General features: G+C 41.7%; 1 protein-coding gene across 1 annotated transcript in view; it reads left to right on the top strand.

Moving 5' to 3' along the window:
* cpa6 (carboxypeptidase A6) overlaps positions 1 to 22,024 on the top strand; it is a 162,400-nt gene that overhangs the window by 55,526 nt on the left and 84,850 nt on the right. Inside the window, exons 3-5 of the mRNA XM_041189265.1 lie at positions 7,536 to 7,647; positions 11,840 to 11,941; positions 12,025 to 12,129. Coding sequence (XP_041045199.1) covers positions 7,536 to 7,647; positions 11,840 to 11,941; positions 12,025 to 12,129 — 319 coding nt within the window. The remainder of the gene's footprint in view (positions 1 to 7,535; positions 7,648 to 11,839; positions 11,942 to 12,024; positions 12,130 to 22,024) is intronic.

Raw genomic sequence — 22,024 nt, forward strand, 5'->3', positions numbered from 1 at the left:
GGTATGGATAATCAATGCTGGCCTAGCATTCCATGAACGAATAAAAAAAGTAGTCCAAGAAAGAATAGAGTAAATCAGTGCAAAAAAGTTATAAAAATTAGCTATTTTCATTTGAAAGAAATGTAGTTTAGTATTAATATTGTAAAATAAAGCTACTCTTGGCACCTAAATTTGATTTAATATTGGGTTTGTTTCATTATAACATTGTCATTAAAATGGTTACTGGAATTCCCTCAACTTGGCAGCAGTCTAGAAGTTATGGGCAAGTTCACTCAATCATGTCTGGCAGTCCCATCTTAAGTTGGTAACAGAAAAGGTAAAGGGAAAAGGCTTACACAGTGAATTGGGCTAGGTGATCCTACTCTTTTCCCTCACCTCTAGTCCATTCCCATATGCTGCCCAAACAGTAACAAAGGGACCTATTTTGAAAAGAATTATAGCATTAAAAAAATGATAATTGCAAGTAATTACAAGATAATGATAATTGAGCTTCACTGGATCGTATTTGCTGAAGTAATTGTCAAAGTGACTGATGTGTAAAACCATTGAGTAGCAAGAGAAAATGCAGCAATTGAAAACCTGTAATACCAATGCGTTTCTACTCCTCTCTATGCCTGGAATATTGATTTGTGAGGAGAATTACTTCTTTATAGTAATTTATTTAATTTTCTTGGTTGCTTTTGTTGTATTTTCAAAATATATCCTGGTCATCATTCACCTCTTCCGGTAGGATTCTGGGAAGATAGGACTATAGCACTTGCATGTAAATCCACCTTAACCCAGCCCATTTCCCTCGTTTGACAGCCACTGGAAATACATTGTAGGATTACCAAGAGGGAGCCTGCCAATAAAAAAAAAGGTCAAAACGATGCAGTGGTGATGCTGGTGCAGCACCAGAAGAGCCATCTTGGGAATTTAAGGGCATAAAATTTCCCAAGGATCAGAATGCATGCCCTGCTGAAGGCCTTGCTGAAATAAGGGCCTTCAGGTTAGTAATGGGAATCAAATGAGAGGGAAAAGAGGCTGTTACTATGTTGTATTATGTTTTATGTTACGTTATGTAATGGGGGACTGCAGAGCCTTCACCTTCCCTTTCTGGAACCTACTCTTAAGTTCCCTGTGGTGATCATAGGAAATAGGAACAGGAGTAGGCCATCCAGCCCATCAATGAAGTCATGGGTTATCTGATTAAGGCCTTAACCCCACGTTCCTGCCTGCTCCCCGATAACCCTTGACTCTTTTTTTATTCGTTCATGGGATGTGGGCGTCACTTGCGAGCGCAGTATTTATGGCGGATCTCAAATTGCCCTTAAGAAGGTGGTGGTGAGCTGCCTTCTTGAATTGCTGCAGTCCATGTGGTGTAGGTACAACCACAGTGCTGCTCAGAAGACTGTTCCAAGATTTTAATCCAGCAACAGTAAAGAAACGGCGCTATAGTTCCAAGTCAGGATGGTGTGTGACTTGGAGGGAAACTTGCAGGTCATGGTGTTCCCGTGGATCTGCTGCTCTTGTCTTTCTAGATGGTAGTTTGGAAGGTGCTGTTGAAAAAACCTGGGTGAATTGCTGTAAGTGAGCATGTTGTAGATGGCACACACTGCTGCCATTGTGTAGTGGTGCTGCAGGGACTGAATGTTTAAGGTGGTAGATGGGATGCCAATCAAGTGGGCTACTTTGTCCTGTATGGTGTTGAACTTCTTGAGTGTTGTTGAAGCTGCAGTCACCCAGGCAAGTGAGGAGTATTCCATTGCACGCCTGACTTGTACATTGTAGATGTTTGGCAAGCTTTGGGGAATCAGGAGGTGGGTTAATCACCACAGAAATCTTAGCCTCTGACTTGTCCTTTTAGCCACAGTATTTAGATGGCTAGTTGTAACTCCCAGGATACTGATTTTGGGAAATTCAGCAATGGTGATGCCATTGAACGTCAAGGGGCAATGGTTAGATTCACTCTTTTTGGAGATGGTCATCGCCTGGCACTTGTGTGGCATGAATGTTACTTGCCACTTGTCAGCTCAAGTCTGGATATTGTCCAGGTCTTGATGTATATGGACACAGACTGCTTCAGTACCTGAGGAGTCGTGAATGGTGCTGATTGTTGTGCAATCATCAGCAAACATCCCCACTTCTGACCTTATGGTGGAAGAAAGGTCATTGATGAAACAGCTGAAGATGATTGGGCTTAGGACATTACCTGCAGTGATATCCTGGAACTGAGATGATTGACCTCCAACAACCACAGCCATCTTCTTTGTGACTCCAGCCAGTAGAGAATTTTCCCTCAATTCCTATTGACTTCAGTTTTCTAAGGGCTCTGGATGTCACACTCTGTCAAATGCTGCTTTGATGTCAAGGGCAGTCACTCTCACCTCACATCTGGAGTTCTGCTCTTTTGTCCATGTTTGAACTTAGGCTGTAATGAGGTCAGGAGTTGAGTGGCCTTGGTGGAATCCAAACTGAGCATTAATGAGCAGGTTATTGCTGAGCAAGTGCCGCTTAATAGCACAGTCTACACCCCCTTCCATCACTTTGCTGATGATTGAGAGTAGGCTGTTGGGACGATAATTGGCTGGGTCAAATTTGTCCTTCGTTTTGTGGACAGGGCATACCTAGGCAATTTTCCACATTGCCAGGTGGATGCCAGTGTTATAACTGTACTGGAATAGCTTGGCTTCAGTACTATTGCTGCTATGTTGTCCATAGCCTTTGCCATATCCAGTGTCTTCAGCCATTTCTTGATATCACTTGGAACAAATTAAATTGGCTGAAGACTGGCATCTGTGATGCTGGGTACTCAGGAGGCGGCCAAAATGGAACATGCATTCGGTAGTTCTGGGAGAACATGGTTGCATATGTTTCAGCCTTGTCTTTCACACTGATGTGCTGGGCTCCCAACATTGTTGAGGATGGGGATACTTACGGAGCATCCTCCTCCAGTGAGTTGTTTAATTATCCACCACTGTTTGCAACTGGATGTGGCAGGACTACAGGGCTTAGATCTGATCCATTGGTTGTTGGATTGCATGGCTCTGTTTATTGCATGCTGCTTCCACTGTTAGGCATGCAAGTATCCCTGTTTTATAGGTTCACCAGGTTGACACCTCATTTTTAGGTATGCCTGGTGCTGCTTCTGGCATGCCCTCCTGCACTCGTCATTGAACCAAGATTAATCCCCCGGCTTGATGGTAATGGTAGATTGTGGAAATGCCGAGCCATGAGATTATAGATTGTGGCTGGATACAATTCTACTGCTGCTGATGGCCCACATTGCCTCACAGTTTTGAATTGCAATGTCTGTTTGGAATCTATCCCATTTAGCATGGTGGTAGTGCCGCACAACACGATGGAGGGTATCCTCAATGTGAAGATGGGACCTCATCTCCACAAGGACTGTATGATAGTCAGTCCTACCAATACTGTCATGCACAGATGCATCTGCAACTGCTGGAATGGTGAGGCCAAGGTCAAGTAGAGCTTTTCCTCTTGTTGTTTCCCTCAGTACCTGCTGCAGGCCACGTCTAGCAGCTATTTCCTTTAGGACTCAGCCAGCTCAATCAGTAGTGGTGCTACCGAGCCAGTCTTGGTGATGGACATTGAAGTCCCCCACCCAGTGCACATTCTGTGCCCTTCCCACCCTCGGTGCTTCTTCCAATTACTTGTCAACATGAGGAGTACTGATCCATCAGCTAAGGCAGTGGGGGGGGGGGGGGGGGGCGCCATAGGTGCAACTAGCAAGAGGTTTCCTTGTCCATATTTAACCTGCTGCCATGAGACTTCATGGCCTCCAGAGTCAATGTTGAGGCCTCTCAAGGCAACTCTCTCCCAACTGTATACCACTGATCACCTTTCTGGGTCTGTTCAACATCACCATGCGTCATTCCGATCTTTAGTTTGGTGGGCGCACACCAAGTCAGCTGCATGACTGCCGAGCTGTCAACAGCTGCATAAGGCCTTTAAAAAAAGTAATTAACCCAATTAATGGACCTGCCCGTCCAACCTTAAGATTGGCAGGCAGGCAAAGAGCCCAGGTGGGGCCTTCAGAAAAAACATGACACCTCATCAATGGGCGGGATGAGGTTTTATGAGGGACTTAAAATGTGTATAAACTTTTTAAGTAAAAATAATTGACATGTCCCTGCTCATGTAATAGTGTCACATGAGGGGACATGTCAGGAATATTTTTTTCTTCTTTTAATAAAGTTTTCAAAATTGAGCTGAGTTCCCTGAGGCAGCACTTTGCCTCAGGGAGATCTGTGCAGTCTTTTGTGCATTCCTGGCTCAGGGAATCCGCCCCCTCCACCCTGGCCTGCACAGTGCTTCCAGGCGGACATCACGTTGGGCGGGCCTTAATGGGCTCGCCCATGTAAAATGGCGGTACGCCCCCAGCTGGGGGCACCGATCAGGAATCCGCCCACCCGCTCCCGCACAACACCCCTGACGGACAAAATGCTGCCCATGATGTAGACGTAGTTGATTCAGTTTCAATAAGGCAACATCCTTAAAGATTAAATCCAGTAAAATTATTTCATGGACAGAAAGAAATCAAATTTATGCTTCAGAATGACATTATGGGATTTAGATGCAGTAACTGGAGTTTACCTATTGTGATGGTACCGAAGCCAGATGGAACACAAAGACTGTGTGTGGATTATCGAAAAGTAAACACACTGACAAAAGTGGATTCATATCCTATTCTATGATTGGAAGATTGTTTTGAGAAAGTGGGCCAATCACAGTTTATCACAAAGATTGACATTTAGTGAGGATTTTGGCAAGTACCATTATCGGAGACAGCAAAAAAGATATTGGCTTTTGTGATAGTTGATGGACTATATCAGTTTAAAGTTACTTCATTTGTATGAAGAATGCACTCGCAACATTTCAAAGATTGACAAACAAAGTAATTGCAGGATTGAGCAATTGTGCTGTTTAAATTGATGACTTAGTAGTTTTCAGTCAAACGTGGGGGTAACATTTACAATATCTGAAAGAACTGATCGAATGCAAGAAGCTAATTTGGTGGTGAACTTGGCTAAGAGTGAATTTACAAAAGTGCAAGTTACATATCTAGGCTGTACTGTTGGACATGGTCAGGTGGCTCCAAGAGATATGAAAGTAAAAGCCATCGTGAAGTTCCCAGTGCCTACAGCAAAACCAAAAGTTTTGAGATTTCTGGGCATGAGTGTTTTTTACCGGAAGTTTGTACCAAATTTTAGTAGTGTGGTTGCTCCATTGACTGAACTGCTAAAAAAAACAATAAGTTTCAATGGACACAGGAGTGTCAGAATACATTTGACAGTTTCAAAACTGTGTTGACTAGTTTTGGCAGTACCTAATTATGCCAAGTAGTTTAAGTTGATGGTGGATGCCAGTTATTTGGGTATTGGTGCTGTGTTGTTGCAAGAAGATGAAACTGGAATCAAGAAGCCGATAGGATATTTTTCACAGTAGATAAATGTACAACAGAGAAAATACTCAACCATCAAAAAAGAGACTCTAGGTCTGGTGTTAGCATTGCAGCATTTCAAGTTTTATATTGCAAGCAATTCATTAGAAACAATTGTTTATAGAGACCACAATCCTATAAAATTTATGGACAAATTTTGAAACTGAAGTGCAAGACTGTTCAAATGGAGTTTATTACTGCAACCTTTAATTTACAGATTATCCATGTGGCAGGATGAGAAAATTTAATTGCAGATGCATTGTCAAGAGTTTAAAGTTCAAAGGAAATTGGACATTTAAAACGTGGACACTGGACTAAAATGTCTGTTGATACAAAGGATGTGTATAGATTGTTATGTTAATGCATGCACCAGGTAATGTTGTAGTCTGTATATAGAGCTAAGTATAGTAAGAAATGTAAAATGGGTTGAGAAAATAAAGCTGTCTTTTAAAATTATGACAGTTCATTTTTCCATCAGGATGGAGGTGTCACGAAACTTATATTTTCATAATATTATTATGGGGTATTGTAAAGTAGGCTTATGTTTGTGTGTGTGTGTGAATGGTTCTGTCTATGTGGCTGATTTAATTAAATTAGGGACAGATAGACTGCAAGGTTAAAATTATCCAAAGAGTTAGATGTAAAAGGGCATTTGAAATGCTAATGAGTGAACTAGGGTAAAGTCTCAGCAGATAGGATATAAGTGAAATTTGCATTTTAAGATAAATGGAGAAGTGCTTGCTTTTCAAAGAGACGTGGTAGGATGTTTACAACTAATAAGATAAATAAGGCAGGTTATTGTATTTATTTTTCCAAAAGTGCTGGCCACAATGACAACATAAATGATTTTTATATTATGGGAAAAGTAAATTCCAAAGACATGGGGATACAATGGGAGTTACAGATTAAAGAGGGAAAAATATACTTAAAGAAGGATAGAAGGCTGTGTGGGGGTGGCCTTGTAAGATCTGAAAGATACACCATGTGAAACAGGCTTGGAGAAAAGCCTCTAGCCATTTTGCAGAAGTCTGCTGTTTCAGTAACCAAAGTTGTGTTAAAAGCCGTTGGAATTCCATTATCGAGCGGGTTTTTGCTGGATTGTCGCTATAAATTTAAAAACTATTTTGGAATATTGCCTTAAAGGGAATGTGCAGTTGGGAGTCTGGTTAACTAGGAATTTTTGGAATTGTTATAATATTAAGTAACTGTGTAATTGTGATCTTGTGTATGTGTTTTATTCTTTCGTTAATAAATGTTTTAATTTAATTTTTAAAATCTCTAAAGGTATTAGTGGACTCATTACTTGTGAATTCAGTGCACGAAACTTCTCATAATAAATACAAATTGCAAAACTGTTGTGATAGCGAGGCTAAGTTTCTCTTGTGGATTTTGTCAACCTGGCAATCTGCCATATCATAATACTCTTATAAATTTGTCAAACATGATTTCCCTTTCACAAAGCCATGTTGATTCTGTCTGAATGTATTATGATTTTCTGCATGTCCTGCTATTACCTCTTTAATAATGGATTCTAACATTTTCCTAATGACATGGCAGATGTTAGGTGACCTGCCCCATAGTTTCCTGCTTTCTATCTCTATCCTTTCTTGAAAGGAGGTGTTATAGTTTTACAATTTTCTAGGACTTTTCCAGAATTGAATGACTCTTCAAAACCACAATTAATGTGTCCACTATCCCTGCAGCCATTTTTTCAAGGCCTCAAGTCCAGGGAACTTGTCAGCCTTTTGTCCAGTTGGTTGGGATGGGTGGCGGGGGTTTGGTTGGTGGAGGGAACTGCTAACACTTGTTTTTAATTCTTGATCTGCCCAAATATCAAAGGGCCAAGCGACATGGCTGAAAGCTGAGGGTAGAGAGCTTGGCAATCCACCCCAGTTGGTGGCCTGGCGCCAGATAAATGCACACATACACTTGTACCTACCGGGTCCATGCAAATTAAGTTCCCTCCCATGGACTCCACAAACTCCAAGGGCACCAGTGGGCACAATCTTTGCGAAACAATCTGAAACATATCCTGCAAATTTTTGGAGGCAGTTTGTTTAAATGCAAGTATTTATTGTCTACATTTTTTTAGGATCCTTGTTTCTGATCTTCAGGAACTAATTGAAATGCAAAGTGTCTCCAGACCTCGCTTGCGCCGATCAATTCCTCTCTACAGCTATGAAGTCTATCATTCTTTAGAAGAGGTATGTAGATGAAGCCACAACAACTATTAACAGTGGTTTTATTTGTTCTTTAGATGAAAGGAGCACAGGGATCATTGCTGCCTTGAAAATCATGACCTCAGTATCGGGTTTATGATCCCAGACCTCAAATACAAGCCGAAGGCTGAGCTGGCATATTGGAGGTGTTGGTGAATTTTGTTGTCTGTGCTTTCATCGAGGGGAAGCTCCCAAGATATGGAAAATAATCCATCTTTACTAGGATCTTGCTATTGATCTTAATCGATGAGGGGAGGTGTTGTGCTGTGGGCACTGGTTGGAAGAGGACCTTAGTTTTCTAGTGTTTAATGAAAGGCCCATTTTCTCATATGCTTTGGAGAAGGAGCTTAGAATGACCTGGAGTTCAGTTTTAAGTGAGCGCACACACAAGCATCATCTGCATATTGGAGCTCAGTGACTGAAGTTAGAGTGATCTTTGTTTTGGATTGAACACAGTGTAGGTTGAACAGCTTCCTGTCTGTGCTGTAAATTATCTCCATGATAGTGGGTAATTTCTTGGAGGTGAGGTGCAGTATTTCAGTGAGGAAGATGGAGAAGAGGGTTGTTGCAATGACAGGCTTGTTTGAATCTAGTCCTCACTGAGATATAGGGTATGTGATTCATTATTTATTTATTTATGATTCATATTAAGTCATTCACTTTATGCATTAATGATCTAGATGAAGGAACTGAAGGCATTCTGGCTAAGTTTGCAGATGATATAAAGATAGATGGAGGGACAGGTAGTATTGAGGAGGTGGGGAAGCTGCAGAAGGAGACAGGTTAGGAGAATGGGCAAAGAAGTGGCAGATGGAATACAACATGGGGAAGTGTGAGGTCATGCACTTTGGTAGGAAGAATAGAGGCATAGACTATTTTCTAAATGGGGAGGGAATTCAGAAATCTGGAGTGCAAAGGGACTTGGGAGTCCTAGTCCAGGATTCTCTTAAGGTTAACTTGCAGGTTGAGTCGGTAGTTAGGAAGGCAAATGCAATGTTGGCATTTATTTCGAGAGGACTAGAATATAAAAGCCGGGATGTGCTGCTGAGGCTTTATAAGGCTCTGGTCAGACCACGTTTAGAATATTGTGAGCAATTTTGGGCCCCGTATCTCAGGAAGGATGTGCTGGCCCTGGAGAAGGTCCAGAGGAGGTTCACGAGAACAATCCAGGAATGAAAAGCTTAACATATGAGGAACGTTTGAGGACTCTGGGTCTTTACTCGATGGAGTTTAGAAGGATGATGGGGGATTTGATTGAAACTTACAGAATACTGAAAGGCCTGGACGTGGGGAAGATGTTTCCATTAGTAGGAGAGACTAGGACCTGAGGGCACAGCCTCAGAGTAAAGGGAAGACCTTTTAGACCAGAGATGAGGAGAAACTTCTTTAGCCAGAGAGTGGTGAATTTATGGAATTCATTGCCACAGAAGGCTGTGGAAGCCAGGTCATTGAGTGTATTTTAGATCGAGATAGATAGGTCCTTGATTGGTAAGGGGATCAAAGGTTACGGGGAGAAGGTGGAGAATGGGGTTGAGAAACTTATCAGCCATGATTGAATGGCGGAGCAGATTCGATGGGCCGAATGGCCTAATTTCTGCTCCTATGTCTTATGGTCTTATGTGGTGGTTCCATTGGTGAGGAATCACGGCTTACATGTGATCATAGAGTAGGCGGAGGGTGATGACAAATTTCTGACTGCAGCGAAATTTGAGGAGAATACTCCCTCAGCTTTCATGTTTGACATAGTCAAAGATTTCCATGAGGTTGATAAAGGTCATGTCTAGCAGTTGTTGCTGTTCCTTGTGTTTTTTTTTTGGATTTGCAGCAGTGATCCCCACACTCGGATATGATTTGGAGACTTGGACAACTACAGAAAGCGCCACAAAGCACTAGAGAAGTACCAAGATTCTCCAAATCCTGTGGCAAGAAAGGCAGTCCAACAGCAGCATCTTCTTCCAAGTCAACCTGCCCAACATCAAAGCACTCAACCTTCAAAACCAGATCCATTGGCCAGGACATGCCCCCACCCACCACTGGTTGAATAGCATTGAATACTGGGAGCATCAATGCCCACTTAAGAGCCTCAATTGACAGTAGGGTGAGAGGCAGTAGGCTCCCCACCCACACATCCTACCCCACTCTCCCTTGACCACAAATCTTGCCTTGGAGAAGGACATTAAATTCCGCCTATGGTCTTGAACCAGTACACTCCACTGGTAGTGCACAAATTTGCTTACAGGGGAGGACATTTGGAATTGATTTCTGCCCAGAGTTGAATGCATTCAGGTGTGTTCTGCACAAAGGCAAGTCTTTGGCTCATTGTCTGCTGGTGCTTCATCCTAAACCGTTTTCTTGACACTTTTTGTCAGTGGTGGTTTGCCATTGCCTACCACACTCAGGGCAGGCAAGGAGGCAGGACCCAACTTTACCTCTGCCGGAACACAAATTGAACTACATGCTAGCTATCTAGCCAACTGAGCTAACCAGCCCCCATCCAGAGTTGAACCCCAATTGATATTTGCTGTTATGGCTCATACATGAAAATTGGACACTTGTTTTGGCTCCGGAAGGTTGCAATATTAGTGGATCTCCATCTCACCAATGCATCCAGGAAAGGAAGAAAGGTCAACCATCATTTTTTAAAATATATTTTATATATATGTTATGGATAAAGATGACAGGCAACTGAAATCTTCAAATTGTAATCAGTTAGCTAACATTTGCTTCACATCAGCTTGGCTTAGTTGATAGCACTCTCAGTACTGGGTCAGAAGATTATCAGTTTGAGATCATATCTCAGTTTGAGTTCATAATTCAGGTTATCATCCTAGTACTAAAGGAGCACTTTTTTGCCATAAGTGCAGACAATCAGATGAGATGTTAAACACATATCTCACCAACCTCTCTGGTGGCTCAGGTAGGCATTAATTTGCCATGGCCCAAATTTAAGACCATTAAATTTTCCTGGTGTCTTGATCAGGATTCATTCTTCAATCAAATTAATTAACGAGAGCCAACATTTTGGTTGGAAATTTCGAATCTCAAGAACTGTGATCCAACATCTCATAAAATTTTATTTGATACATATGCATAAATATAGGATGGAAATTTTATTTCAGATTTATTGTTTAAGGTTCTCAATGGCAGGTAACAATGCTAGAAAACATTGTTTATATTCCACAGTTCAATTGCTGACATTTTGGTAAATACATTATACCGCAGTGCCACATGGTATTTTATTTTGAATGTATTCCATGAGAGGTTATCTTTAATTGTACTCAACATGCCACCCAACAAGCCCTTGGAGAGAGGTTTCAGATCAGCATTAATTTTGTAGTTTTATTTCATTCTCTCATCAATTTATGACTGTTCTATACCCGAGTGCGGATATACTGGATCCACAGTGTATGTACTTTTAACAGCTGAGGCCACTACACACCTCCATTGGGTACCAGACTTTAACTTTGGACATCCTCATACTGTCTGTTTACATTTGTTTGTCCCTGACCGAAGCATGTCATATGAACTGGAATAGACCATTCCATTCGATCACGACTGATCTCTATCTCAACTCCATTCACCATATTCCTTGTTGCCCATCCTGAAAAAATCTCTATCTATTGCAATCATGAAAATTTCAATTTACCCTACATTTTGCAGGGGGAAAGCTCCAGTCAACTGTCATCTATTCTCATCTGCCTAAGAGTAGCAATGGGCTAAATTGAGAACAAATGGTTTTGAAATTCTGATGCAAATCTCTGACTCTGCTGAAGATAATCTTAATGCAGCAATATGTGTTTCAGTTGTGGTGTAAGCCTGTATTAGGCAGTGTCTGATAACAGTTGTCAGCTGGCATCATACAGAGAATAGAAAGAACATTGTATCATCTTTAGCCGTACAAATAAATGTTTGAACTGTATGGTTGTTAATTGTCAAATATTTGAGGGTGGTGCATCAGATTTGAGACTGTCTTTTGAACCTCAGTCACTTATTAATGTCTCCTGCATATTTCATGCAAGTTATGAAAATATAATTCTTGAATGTCATGGTGAGAAGTTACATGTCAGGATCATGTATCTATTTATTCCACATCCTCAGGTTTTGAAATCTGTTGTGTAAAACCTAACAATTTATTTTGTGGCTTATGTTTTAAATAATTTAATGACTTTTTTTTCAGATTCAAAGCTGGATGCATCAGATGAATCAATCACATTCTCATCTCCTTCATCTTTTCTCCATTGGAAAATCCTATGAAGGACGACCTCTCTTTGTTCTTCAGGTAGTTAACTCAGATTGCCAAATCTATTACAATATTAGAGTCATCAGTCAAATTGAGCATTTATTGTTTAATTTTGATTTCAGCTTGGCAAGAGATCACATTCTTTTAAGAAAGCAGTATGGATAGATTGTGGCATTCATGCTAGAGAATGGATTGGTCCAGCTTTTTGTCAATGGTTTGTCAAAGAAGTAAGTATTTGCACTTAACCAATTAAGATTATCAGAATTTTCTCTTTGCAGTGTTTAAGAGTTGATTTGAAGCATTGGTTTTGTTTAATGATTGAATGGATCTACAAAACTGCATTATTATTGCAACTACAATTATTGGCCCAGATATCGCAATCAGCAGCAAAGCAACAGCATTTCTGATGTTGAACGAGTGTTGGGAGAATAGGGAAGAAATTAAGGAAATTGATATCAGCACCGAAAAGCACTTGAGAAAAATATGGGACTAAAATCCAACGAATCACCAGGACCTTATGGCCTACATCGTAGGGTTCTACCTGACTACGATTTTCCAAAATTCCCTAGATTCTGGAACGGTCTCAGCAGATTGGAAGTTAGCAAATGTGACACCGCTATTCAGGAAAGGAAGGAGAGGGAAACAGAACTACAGGCCAGTTAGCCTGACATCAGTTGTCGGGAAAATGCTGGAATCTATTATTAAGGAAGTCTTAACAGTGCACTTAGAAAATCTTAGTATGATCACACAAAGTCAACTTGGCTTTATGAAAGGGAAATCATGTTGGACAAATTTATTAGAGTTTTTTTGAGGATGCAACTAATAGGATGGATAAAGGGGAACCAGTAGATGTAGAATTCCAGGATTTCCAAAAGGCATTTGCTAAGTTGTTTAATAGGCTAGATAAGGGCTCATGGAGTTGTGGATAATACAGCAGCATGGATAGAGGATTGGTTAATAGGAAGGAAGCAAAGAGTAGGGATAAATGGGGCATTCTCAGGTTGGCAGGCTGTGACAATGGGAGTGCTACTGGGAATTGGTGCTGGGGCTTCAGCTATTTATTATCTATATTAATGACTTAGACAAAGAGACAGAGAGTAATGTGTCTAGGTTTGTTGATGATACAAAGCTAGATGGAAACGTAAATTGTGGAGAGAATGCAGAGAGGTTGCAAAGAGATATAGACAGGTTAAGAGACAGGCAACAAGATGGCAGATGGTATGTAATGTGGGGAAGTGTAAGGCTATTCACTTTGGTTGTAAGAATAGGAAAGCAGAATATTTTTAAAAAGATATGAAATTTGTAAATATTGATCTTCATAGAGATGAGGGTGTGCTATCCAAGGAACTCAAAGTTAGCACGCAGGTGCAGCAAGGAATTCAGCAAAATGATGGAAGAGGTCATCAACAGTGTTATCAAGTGCCATTTACTCAGCACTAACCTGCTCACTGATGTTCAGTTTGGATTCTGTCAGGGCCACTCAGCTCCTGACCTCATTGCAGCTTTAGTCCAAACATGGACAAAAGAGCTGAACTCAAGAGGTGAGGTGAGAGTGACTGCCATTGACATCAAGGCAGCTTTTGACCATGGTGACATCAAGGAGCCCTAGCAAAACTGGAGTCAATGGGAGTCAGGGGAAAACTCTGCACTAGTTTGAGTCATACCTAGCATTAGGGAAGATGGTTGTGGTTGTTGGAGGTCAATCAACTCAGTCCCAGGACGTCACTATAGGAGTTCCTTAGGGTAGTGTCCTAGGCTCAACCATCTTCAGCTGCTTCATCAGTGACCTCCTCTCCATCATAAGGTAAGTGGGGATGTTCACTACCGATTGCACAATGTTTGCGATTCCATTTGCGATTCCTCAGATACTGAAGCAATCCATGCCCATATACAGCAAGACCTGGGCTGATAACTGGCAAGTACCATTTGTGCCACACAATGCCAGGCAGTGACCATCTCCCTTGACATTCAATAATAGTACCATTGCTGAATCTCCCACTATCAACATCCTGGGGGTTACCTTTGACCAGAAACTGAATTGGGCAAGCCATTTAAATACTGTGGCTACAAGAGCATGTCAGAGACTGGGAATTTTGCAGAGAATAATTCACCTCCTGATTTCCCAAAGCCTGTCCACTATCTACAAGGCACAAGTCAGGAGTATGATGGAAGACTGTCCACTTGCCTGGATGAATGCAGCTCCAACAACACTCAAGAAGCTCAACACCATCCAGGACAAAGCGGTTAAGTTTACTGTCCACCCGCCACTTTCAAGACCCCCCTCACTCCACCACAGATGCACAGTGAGACCAGTGTATAGTCTACAAGATGTGCTGCAGCAACTCACCAAAGGTCCTTTGACAGCACCTTCCAAACCCGCAACTGCTACCACCTAGAAGGACAAGGGCAGCAGATGCATGGGGACAGCACCACCTGCAAATTCCCCTCCAAACCATGCTGACTTGGACCATATCAACATTATTTCACTGTCACTCGGTCGAAATCCTGGAACTCCTTCCGTAACAGCATTTTGGGTGTACCTACACCACGTGGACTGCAACGGTTCAAGGTGGCAGCTCACCACCACCTTCTCAAGGGCAATTAGGGATGGGAAATAAATGCTGGCCTAGCCAGCGATGTCCACATCCCGTGAAAGAACATTGAAAAAATTAGGAAGGCAAATGCATGTGGTTTTTATTGCAATGGGATTGGAGTACAAGAATAAGGAAGTTAGGGGAGGCAATGGCATAGCAGTATTGTCACTGAACTAGTAATCCAGAGACCCAGGGTAATGTTCTTGGACCTGGGTTTGAATCCCACCATGGCAGATGGTGTAATTTGAATTCAATAAAAAATATGGAATTAAAATTCTAAGATTATGTCTAAAAGACCATGAATGAAACCATTGCTGATTGTCGTAAAAAGCCATCTGGTTCATGAATGTCCTTCCTTTTGGAGGGAAATCTGCCATACTTACTTGGCCTGGCCTACGGGTGACTCCAGACCCACAGCAATGTGGTTGACCCTTAAATGCCCTCTGAAATGGCCTAGCGATCCATTCAGTTCTCAAGGGCAATTAAGGATGGGCAATAAAGCTGGCTTAGCTAGCGATGCAACCCTCCTCACCCATCTCCTGAATGAATAAAAAAAAAACCTTGCTACAAGTGTAAGACCACAAATGGAGTATTGTACAGTTTTAGTTTCCTAGGGTGCATTTTATTGGAGGCAGTACAGTGAATTTTCGCTAGATTGCTTCCTGGGATCAGGGGTTGTCCTATGATGAATTTAGAAGAATGAGATGAGATCTCATTGAACTTACAAGATTATGAAGGGGCTTTACAGAGTAGGTGCTGAGAAGTTGTTCCTGTGGTGGGGGAATATAGAAAACGGGGCACAGTCCCAGGAGAAGGTGTCAGTAATTTGGGACAGAGATGAGAAATTTCTTCACTCAGAGTTGTAAATCTTTGGAATTCTCTAGCCCAGTGTGCTGTGGATGCTCCATTGTTAACTATATTGAAGGATTGGAGAGACAACCTTTTGGTCTGTCAGGGTGTCAAGGATATAGGGAGCAGAGGGAAAGTGGAATTGAAGCCCAAGAACAGCCATGATCATTTTGGATACTGGAGAAGACTCAACAGGCTCATAGGAGTCTTCTACTGCTCCCATCTCCTGTGTTCTTTTGAAAAACAGTAAGGTCTTTCAGCACAGTGCATTGCTAGTGAAGCCATCCCGCCTAGTGACTTAAAGAGCTAAAGACACACCCCTTGAGGCGTGTCTTCAGCTCAAAGGCAGGTGAATTTTTTTAATTTAAAGAGTTATGAAACTTCTTAAAACTCTAAACTTTTAAAAACTGTTATCTTTTAAACATTGAGACAGGAAGAAGATATGATAACCATTACAGTGACATGGTTGCAATCATAGCTGGGACCTGAATTTTCGAGCGTTTTTGACATTTTGGATGAGATCAGTACGGTAGTGAGAAATGATCTTGATTCAAGGAGTCAAAATGTAGAATCCGTTTTGGGTGGAGATAAGAAGTAGGAAAGCAAAGAAGTAACTGGTGGGAGTGGTTTATAGGCCACCTGACAGTAACTACACTGTAGTGCAGAGTATAAATCAAGAAATAATAGGGGCTTGTAAGAAAGGTGCTGAAATGATCATGGGAGATTTTAATCTTCACATAGACTGGACAAATCTAATTGGCAAATGTAGCCTGGATGAGGAGTTCAGGAGTATACTCAGGAGAGCTTTTTAGAACACTATGTTCTGGAACCAATGAGGGAATAGGCTATTTTTGACCTCGTAATGTGTAATGAGACAGGATTAATCAAAAATCTCATGGTAATGGATCCTCCAGGTAAGAGCGATCATAGCATGTTAGAATTTCATATTCAGTTTGAGAGTGAGAAACTTGAGTCTGAAACTAGTGTCTTAAATAAAGGCAATTAGAAGAGTATGAAGACAGAGTTGGCTCAATTGGAATGTTAAAATATGTTAAAACGTAAGACGCTGAAAAGCAGTAGCAGACACTTAAAGAAATATTTCATAACTTACAACAAAGATATATTCTATTGAGAGAAAAAAGGACTCTACCAGGAGGATGCACCATCTCCTGCTAACTAAAGAGGTCAAGAATGGTACAAACTTGAAAAAGATGTACAATGCTGCAGAAGATTGGGAAGATTTTAGAAACCAGCCAAGGATGACTAAAAAAAAGAGAGAAATCAGAGTATGTGAGAAAACTAGCAAGGAATATAAAAATAAACAGTAAAGGCTTCTACAAGTATATAAAGTGGAAAATAGTAGTGAAGGTGAGCGTTGGTGCCTTTGAGGGTGAGACTGGGGAATTAATCATTGGAAACAAGGAAATCACAGAGACTTTGAACAAGTATTTTGTACCGGTCACCATAGTAGAAGGCACAAATAGTCAAGAATTGTCAAACTGTGAACTTACAGCCCCCCTCCCCCCAACTGTAATAATAGGTTGTGGAATCAGTCATGCAGTACTAATCCTATAATGATAGTCCTCAGACTTATATTAACAGGCAGTTATTGAAATTGCAAGTACTGATTTATTTCATTAACTGCAGGCCTTTTTCTAAATATATATAATAGTTTGGCAGTTTGACAGTTCCACTGAGTTTATTCACTTTTTATGCACATTCATGTCTAATTGTAACAATCCCAAAGGGGCACCTGACCTTTCCCAAAAGACTCCTTCCCTGTCCCAAATGGAAACTTTATCTCTTCCAAAGGGGCACCTCTCTAAATAACTTTGGCAGCTTTAGACCTTTTGTTCAAAAGTCTGAAGCCCACAAGTTGTGTTTTGGACATCCCACTAATGAAAAGCACATCTGTTTGAAGACAGCTGCAGTTTTAGTGAACTACAAATAGGCAAACAACAACCTGCCCCTGTACCCAGCCCCCCCCCCCCCCCCGGTGTAAATGGTGGGTGCTGGGATTGGGGTCAGGACTTCCATAATCGCAGCTCTTGCACGATTTTAGCTAAGGCATTGACGTGCTTGGACTTCGAGGTTGTTTGCCAATCTTGTTTTGGGCACCACTCGCTGTCATCAGTGCCAGGCTTTGCAGGCAGCACCATATCACTTTTAGGGGGACTCACGGGAAGGTCTCTACCTCGCTGTAAGGTGAGGGCTGTACTGGGGAAGGGGGTTATCCCAGAGTGTGTGTGAGGGCACATATTGATCTGAGCAAGTGGCCTCAACATGGTGAGAGCTGAGGAGGTAGTCTCCAGAGGAGATGAGGTCAGGTGGGGATGTGAGGCTGTGTGTTAAAGAGTGAGTGGTGATGTCCCTTGAGCTGACAGTGAGTGAGATACCAGTTAATGTGTGACAGCCTTGTGAGTGTGTGATTTTAGAGTGATAAGATGACCTACCCTGGCAACAAGGATGTGATCATTCATCCTTTTTCTGCACTGAATGGCGGACCTCTTGCGTGCAACATTGGCACTGACCACCTCTGCCACCGTCTCCCAAGCTGGAGTAGTGAGACTGATGGGCCTCCTGTAGCCTGATCAGAGGTAAAGAACATTGTGGGAGGCCTCCACGGTATCCATAATATGCCCCAGGGATGCGCCACTGAATCCTTGCGGATGGGCTGCATTCTTCTTGGCTTTTGGGGCGTTGTTGTGAACATTAAGGCAACAGTGCCTGAGAGAGAGAGCAGAGAGACACTGGGTGGAACTGTCCCAAATTTGCACAAATTGTGGTAACGGGTGGGAAAAAAGTCATTTTACTTGCCAGCTTCAATGGCAGTTTTTCACAATGTATGATTCCATCCCCGCCTCATTAATTATACAGCCACAGGAAACACACTGTCTCGCTGGTGGGCGTTCTCTGATCTGCCTGCCACGCCATTAGCTCACCGCTTCCTCACACAGGGCGCCATATTTAAGCTGCAGCAGCACTCACAGTTCTTAATGCCTGCAGCCCAGAACTGCTCCGTGAAGATATGGCCCCAAAAGCCAAGAAGAATGGTAAGCAATGGTGGGTGCTTGCAGTAATAGTGCTGGATGTCTTTATAGATTAAGAATCTATTTGGACCGTTGCCTGAAAAGGGTGTGTAGTTAGAAGTCTAGTTTAGAAATCTTTTGGGAACTATTATAAGATTAAGTTTAACTGTATAACTGTAAGCTTGTGTGTTTAACTTCTTTTCTTTTGTTAAGAAATATTTCAATTTAAACTTTAAAATCTCCAAGGGCAGAATTTTGACCTTGGTGGGAGTGCTTGGCAGGGGGTGGTCGGGAATCCGCCCGCGATTGGCACTGCATTGCGATTTCACGCTGGCAGACCAATTAAGGCCAGCCCAGCGTGAAACGCGAGTGACAGCGCTAAGTGCTGCCTGTGCAGGCAGGGGGAGAAAGGCAAACAGGCCGAGCATGAATTTCACATGTACAAGTGAGTGAGCGCTGCATCATCTCACTAAGACACGGAACTGCCTCAGGGAGATGAAGAGATATGAAAAAAAAAAATTTTAATAAAATGAAACGTATCCCCTCGTGATTCTGTCACATGAGCAGGGACCTGTTTTTAATTAAATTTTAAAACTATTATTATTTTCTTTTGGAAACCTCACCCCACCCATGGATGAAGTTTCCAAAAAATGAAAAGGCCACTTGGCCTTTTTGCCTGCCTGCCAACTGTTAGGTCGGATGGGCAGCAGAAAAATTAATTTAATTGATTATTTAATTGCCTTAACAGGCCTTTTAATTGTCGGCGGGCGCGCTGCCGACTCTGGCGCGCGCTCACCGACCGAACGCATGACTGTGTGTTGACGTTGGCACGCTCGGCCGATATCAACGCACATCATTTCATGCTCGAGCGGGTCGGGCGCAGGCCCGCCCACTGGGTGAAAATTTCTGCCCCAAAGGTGGTGTGGACTCTTTACTTCTGACTTCAGTGTACATACCTTCTCGTATTAAATACAAGTTGCAAAAATCTTTGTGATAGTTTGACCAAGTTTCCTTTTGGGATTATGTCAGCCTGTCAATTACCATCTGCTATATCATAACAAAATTGGGGGCTCACCCGGGGTTTTTTAAAATTCCTTGATTGGCTTGGAGTTGGTGAATCTGAAGGCTATGAGTATGAGAAGAACATTGAACTCAGGAGTTGGTGTTAAGGGATTTTAAAGCGGTTAAACTGCAAAAATGGCTTTAATGATTGCTAAGACTTTTCTGAGAGTAGAGGATGTAACCCTGATTGGTTTACAACAAGTAACTAAGGCTAGGTTAACAGAGTTGGCTGATAAATTGCAGTTAGGATTAACCGCAGGGAGTGAGGAAGACAGACATAATTGAAGTAATAGCATAGCATTTGAAATTGGAAAGGATACCTGAAATTAGTAAGTCACAGCTGGATGTAGTGAGACTTCAGTTACAAATAAAAAAACTTGAACAAACAATGGAAATGAAAAACTTGAATTAGAGGCAAAATAAGAAGAGAAAGAATTTCAAAGGGAGCAAGCAGAAGGCAGTAGAGAGAGAGAAAGAAAACAGGAAAGGCAGTTGGGACTGGAGAAGTTAGCAATAGAGGAAAGAGAAAAAGGGAGAGAAAGAGAATGCCAGCTTAAAAAGCTGGACCTTAAAAAGAGACCTCAGAGGCTGAGGAAGGTTCTGATGGTGAAACAACTGATTTCAACCCAAAAGCTAGTGGGGAGATATTTAAATTTGTACAGGCTCTTCTGAAGTTTGTAGAAAGGGATGTAGAGGTGTTCTTTGTTTCATGTGTGAAGATAGCTCAGCAAATGAAATGACCACAAGAAATGTGGATATTGCTTTTACAATCTAGGTTGGTAGGTAGAGCTCGTGAGGTAACTGCATCGCTGTCAGAAGAAGTATCTGTGGATTATGATGCAGTAAAAAAGGCTATTCTGAGTGCATATGAGTTTGTTCCTGATGCGTACAGGCAGAAATTTAGGAATATAAGGAAACAGCCTAGTCAGACTTATATTGAGTTTGAGAGAGTAAAACAAAGTAATTTCTACCAGTGGATGCAGGCATTAAAGGTAGAGATAACATTTGCAGCTCTTTGAGAAGTAATCCTTTTGGAAGATTTTAAAGATTCACTTCCTTCAGTAGTTAGAGCTCATGTGGAAGAACAGAGGGTTAAAATGGCAAGGCAAGCAGCAGAGATAGCTGATGATTATGAGCTTGCCCATTGATCTAAACCTTTTTTCCGTCATCCATTTAAATCGGAGAAGGATCGGAAGTGGGTAGGTAAAAGGAAATCAGGAAGTCAGGGAAGAGAACCGACCGCTGGAAATTCTCTCGAAATTTCCCATTAGACCAGAAAGGAAGGTGCTGAGGTTAGAAGTGACAGTCGAAAACTTAAATATTTCCATTGTAATAAAGTGGGGCATAAAGTCAATGTTTTGGAGGTTACAGGGAAAACCTATTGAAGTAGTTGGAACACAGAAAAGGCCTGGAAATAAGAGTACTGTGGGTTCCGAGATCCAGAGGCAAGAAAAAAACAATGGTTTGTGTTTAGGTGGAGCAGGAAGAATCAATGGTAGGTGTGGAAGTGGGAATATGTTCACAATTTACCCAAGGAAGTTCTGAAGGGCAGGTTACAGAAATGTTTAAAGATTTTGTATGTGAAAGGAAAGTCTATCCATGTGTACAGTGTGGAGCAGACAAATATATCAAAATTTTAAGGGACACGGGATCTAGTCAGCCCTTAATATTATGGGATAGTGCTATTTGTTGTCCAGAGTGGGTATTGCAGGAAAGAGTAGTAATAAGTGGAATTCATGGAGATACTAAATATATTCTGTTGTGTAAGGTACATTTAAAAAGTAGATTGAAAACAGGCAAGGTGATAGCTGGAGTAGTGGAAAAATTGCAAATTGCAGGGGTCCAATTTACCCTAGGTAATGATATATCTGGGTCACAAATATTGGTGATGCCTAATGTGGTCAAGCAGCCAGTGGCAACGCAATTAATAGAGACGTGGCAGAAAGAGCATCCTGGATTGTTTCCAAATTATGTGGTAACGAGATCACAAAACTCTCAGGTTGAAACAGGAAGAGAAAGAATCTAAAAGACAGGGGAAGGATACTGACATCCAATTAGCTGGATCTGTCTTTGAAAAGATTGTGCAGGAAGAGAAGTTTGAAGAAAGTGAGGCTGAAGTGTTTAGCTCAGTGAAATTAGTAGAATTACAGCAGAAAGATCCATCAGTAAAGCAGTTATAACAGACAGCTTATTCTGAAGCAGAGGCAGAATGTATTCCAGAATGCTATTTCCTTAAAAATAACTGTTAATGAGGAAATGGAGACCGTCTTATATTCCGGCAGATGAAAAGCGGGCGCCAGTACATCAAATAATAATTCCATCTAGATATGGAAATGAAATTTTGAGAGTGGCTCATGAAATTCCGATAGCTGGACATTTTTAGGAATTAGGAAAAGTCAGCCTAAAATCCAAAAACATTTCTATTGGCCTGAACTGCATAAGGATGTAATCAAATTCTGTAGAACATGTCACACAAGTCAGATGATAGGAAAACTCAAGCAGTGTTTAAACCTGCACCTTTAATTCTGATTCAGGCATTTGAGGAACGTTTTAGTAGGGTCCTGATTGATTGTGCAGGGCCCCTCCTT

The sequence above is a fragment of the Carcharodon carcharias genome, chromosome 6 (assembly GCF_017639515.1).
Source record: "Carcharodon carcharias isolate sCarCar2 chromosome 6, sCarCar2.pri, whole genome shotgun sequence".
Lineage (NCBI taxonomy): Eukaryota > Metazoa > Chordata > Chondrichthyes > Lamniformes > Lamnidae > Carcharodon > Carcharodon carcharias.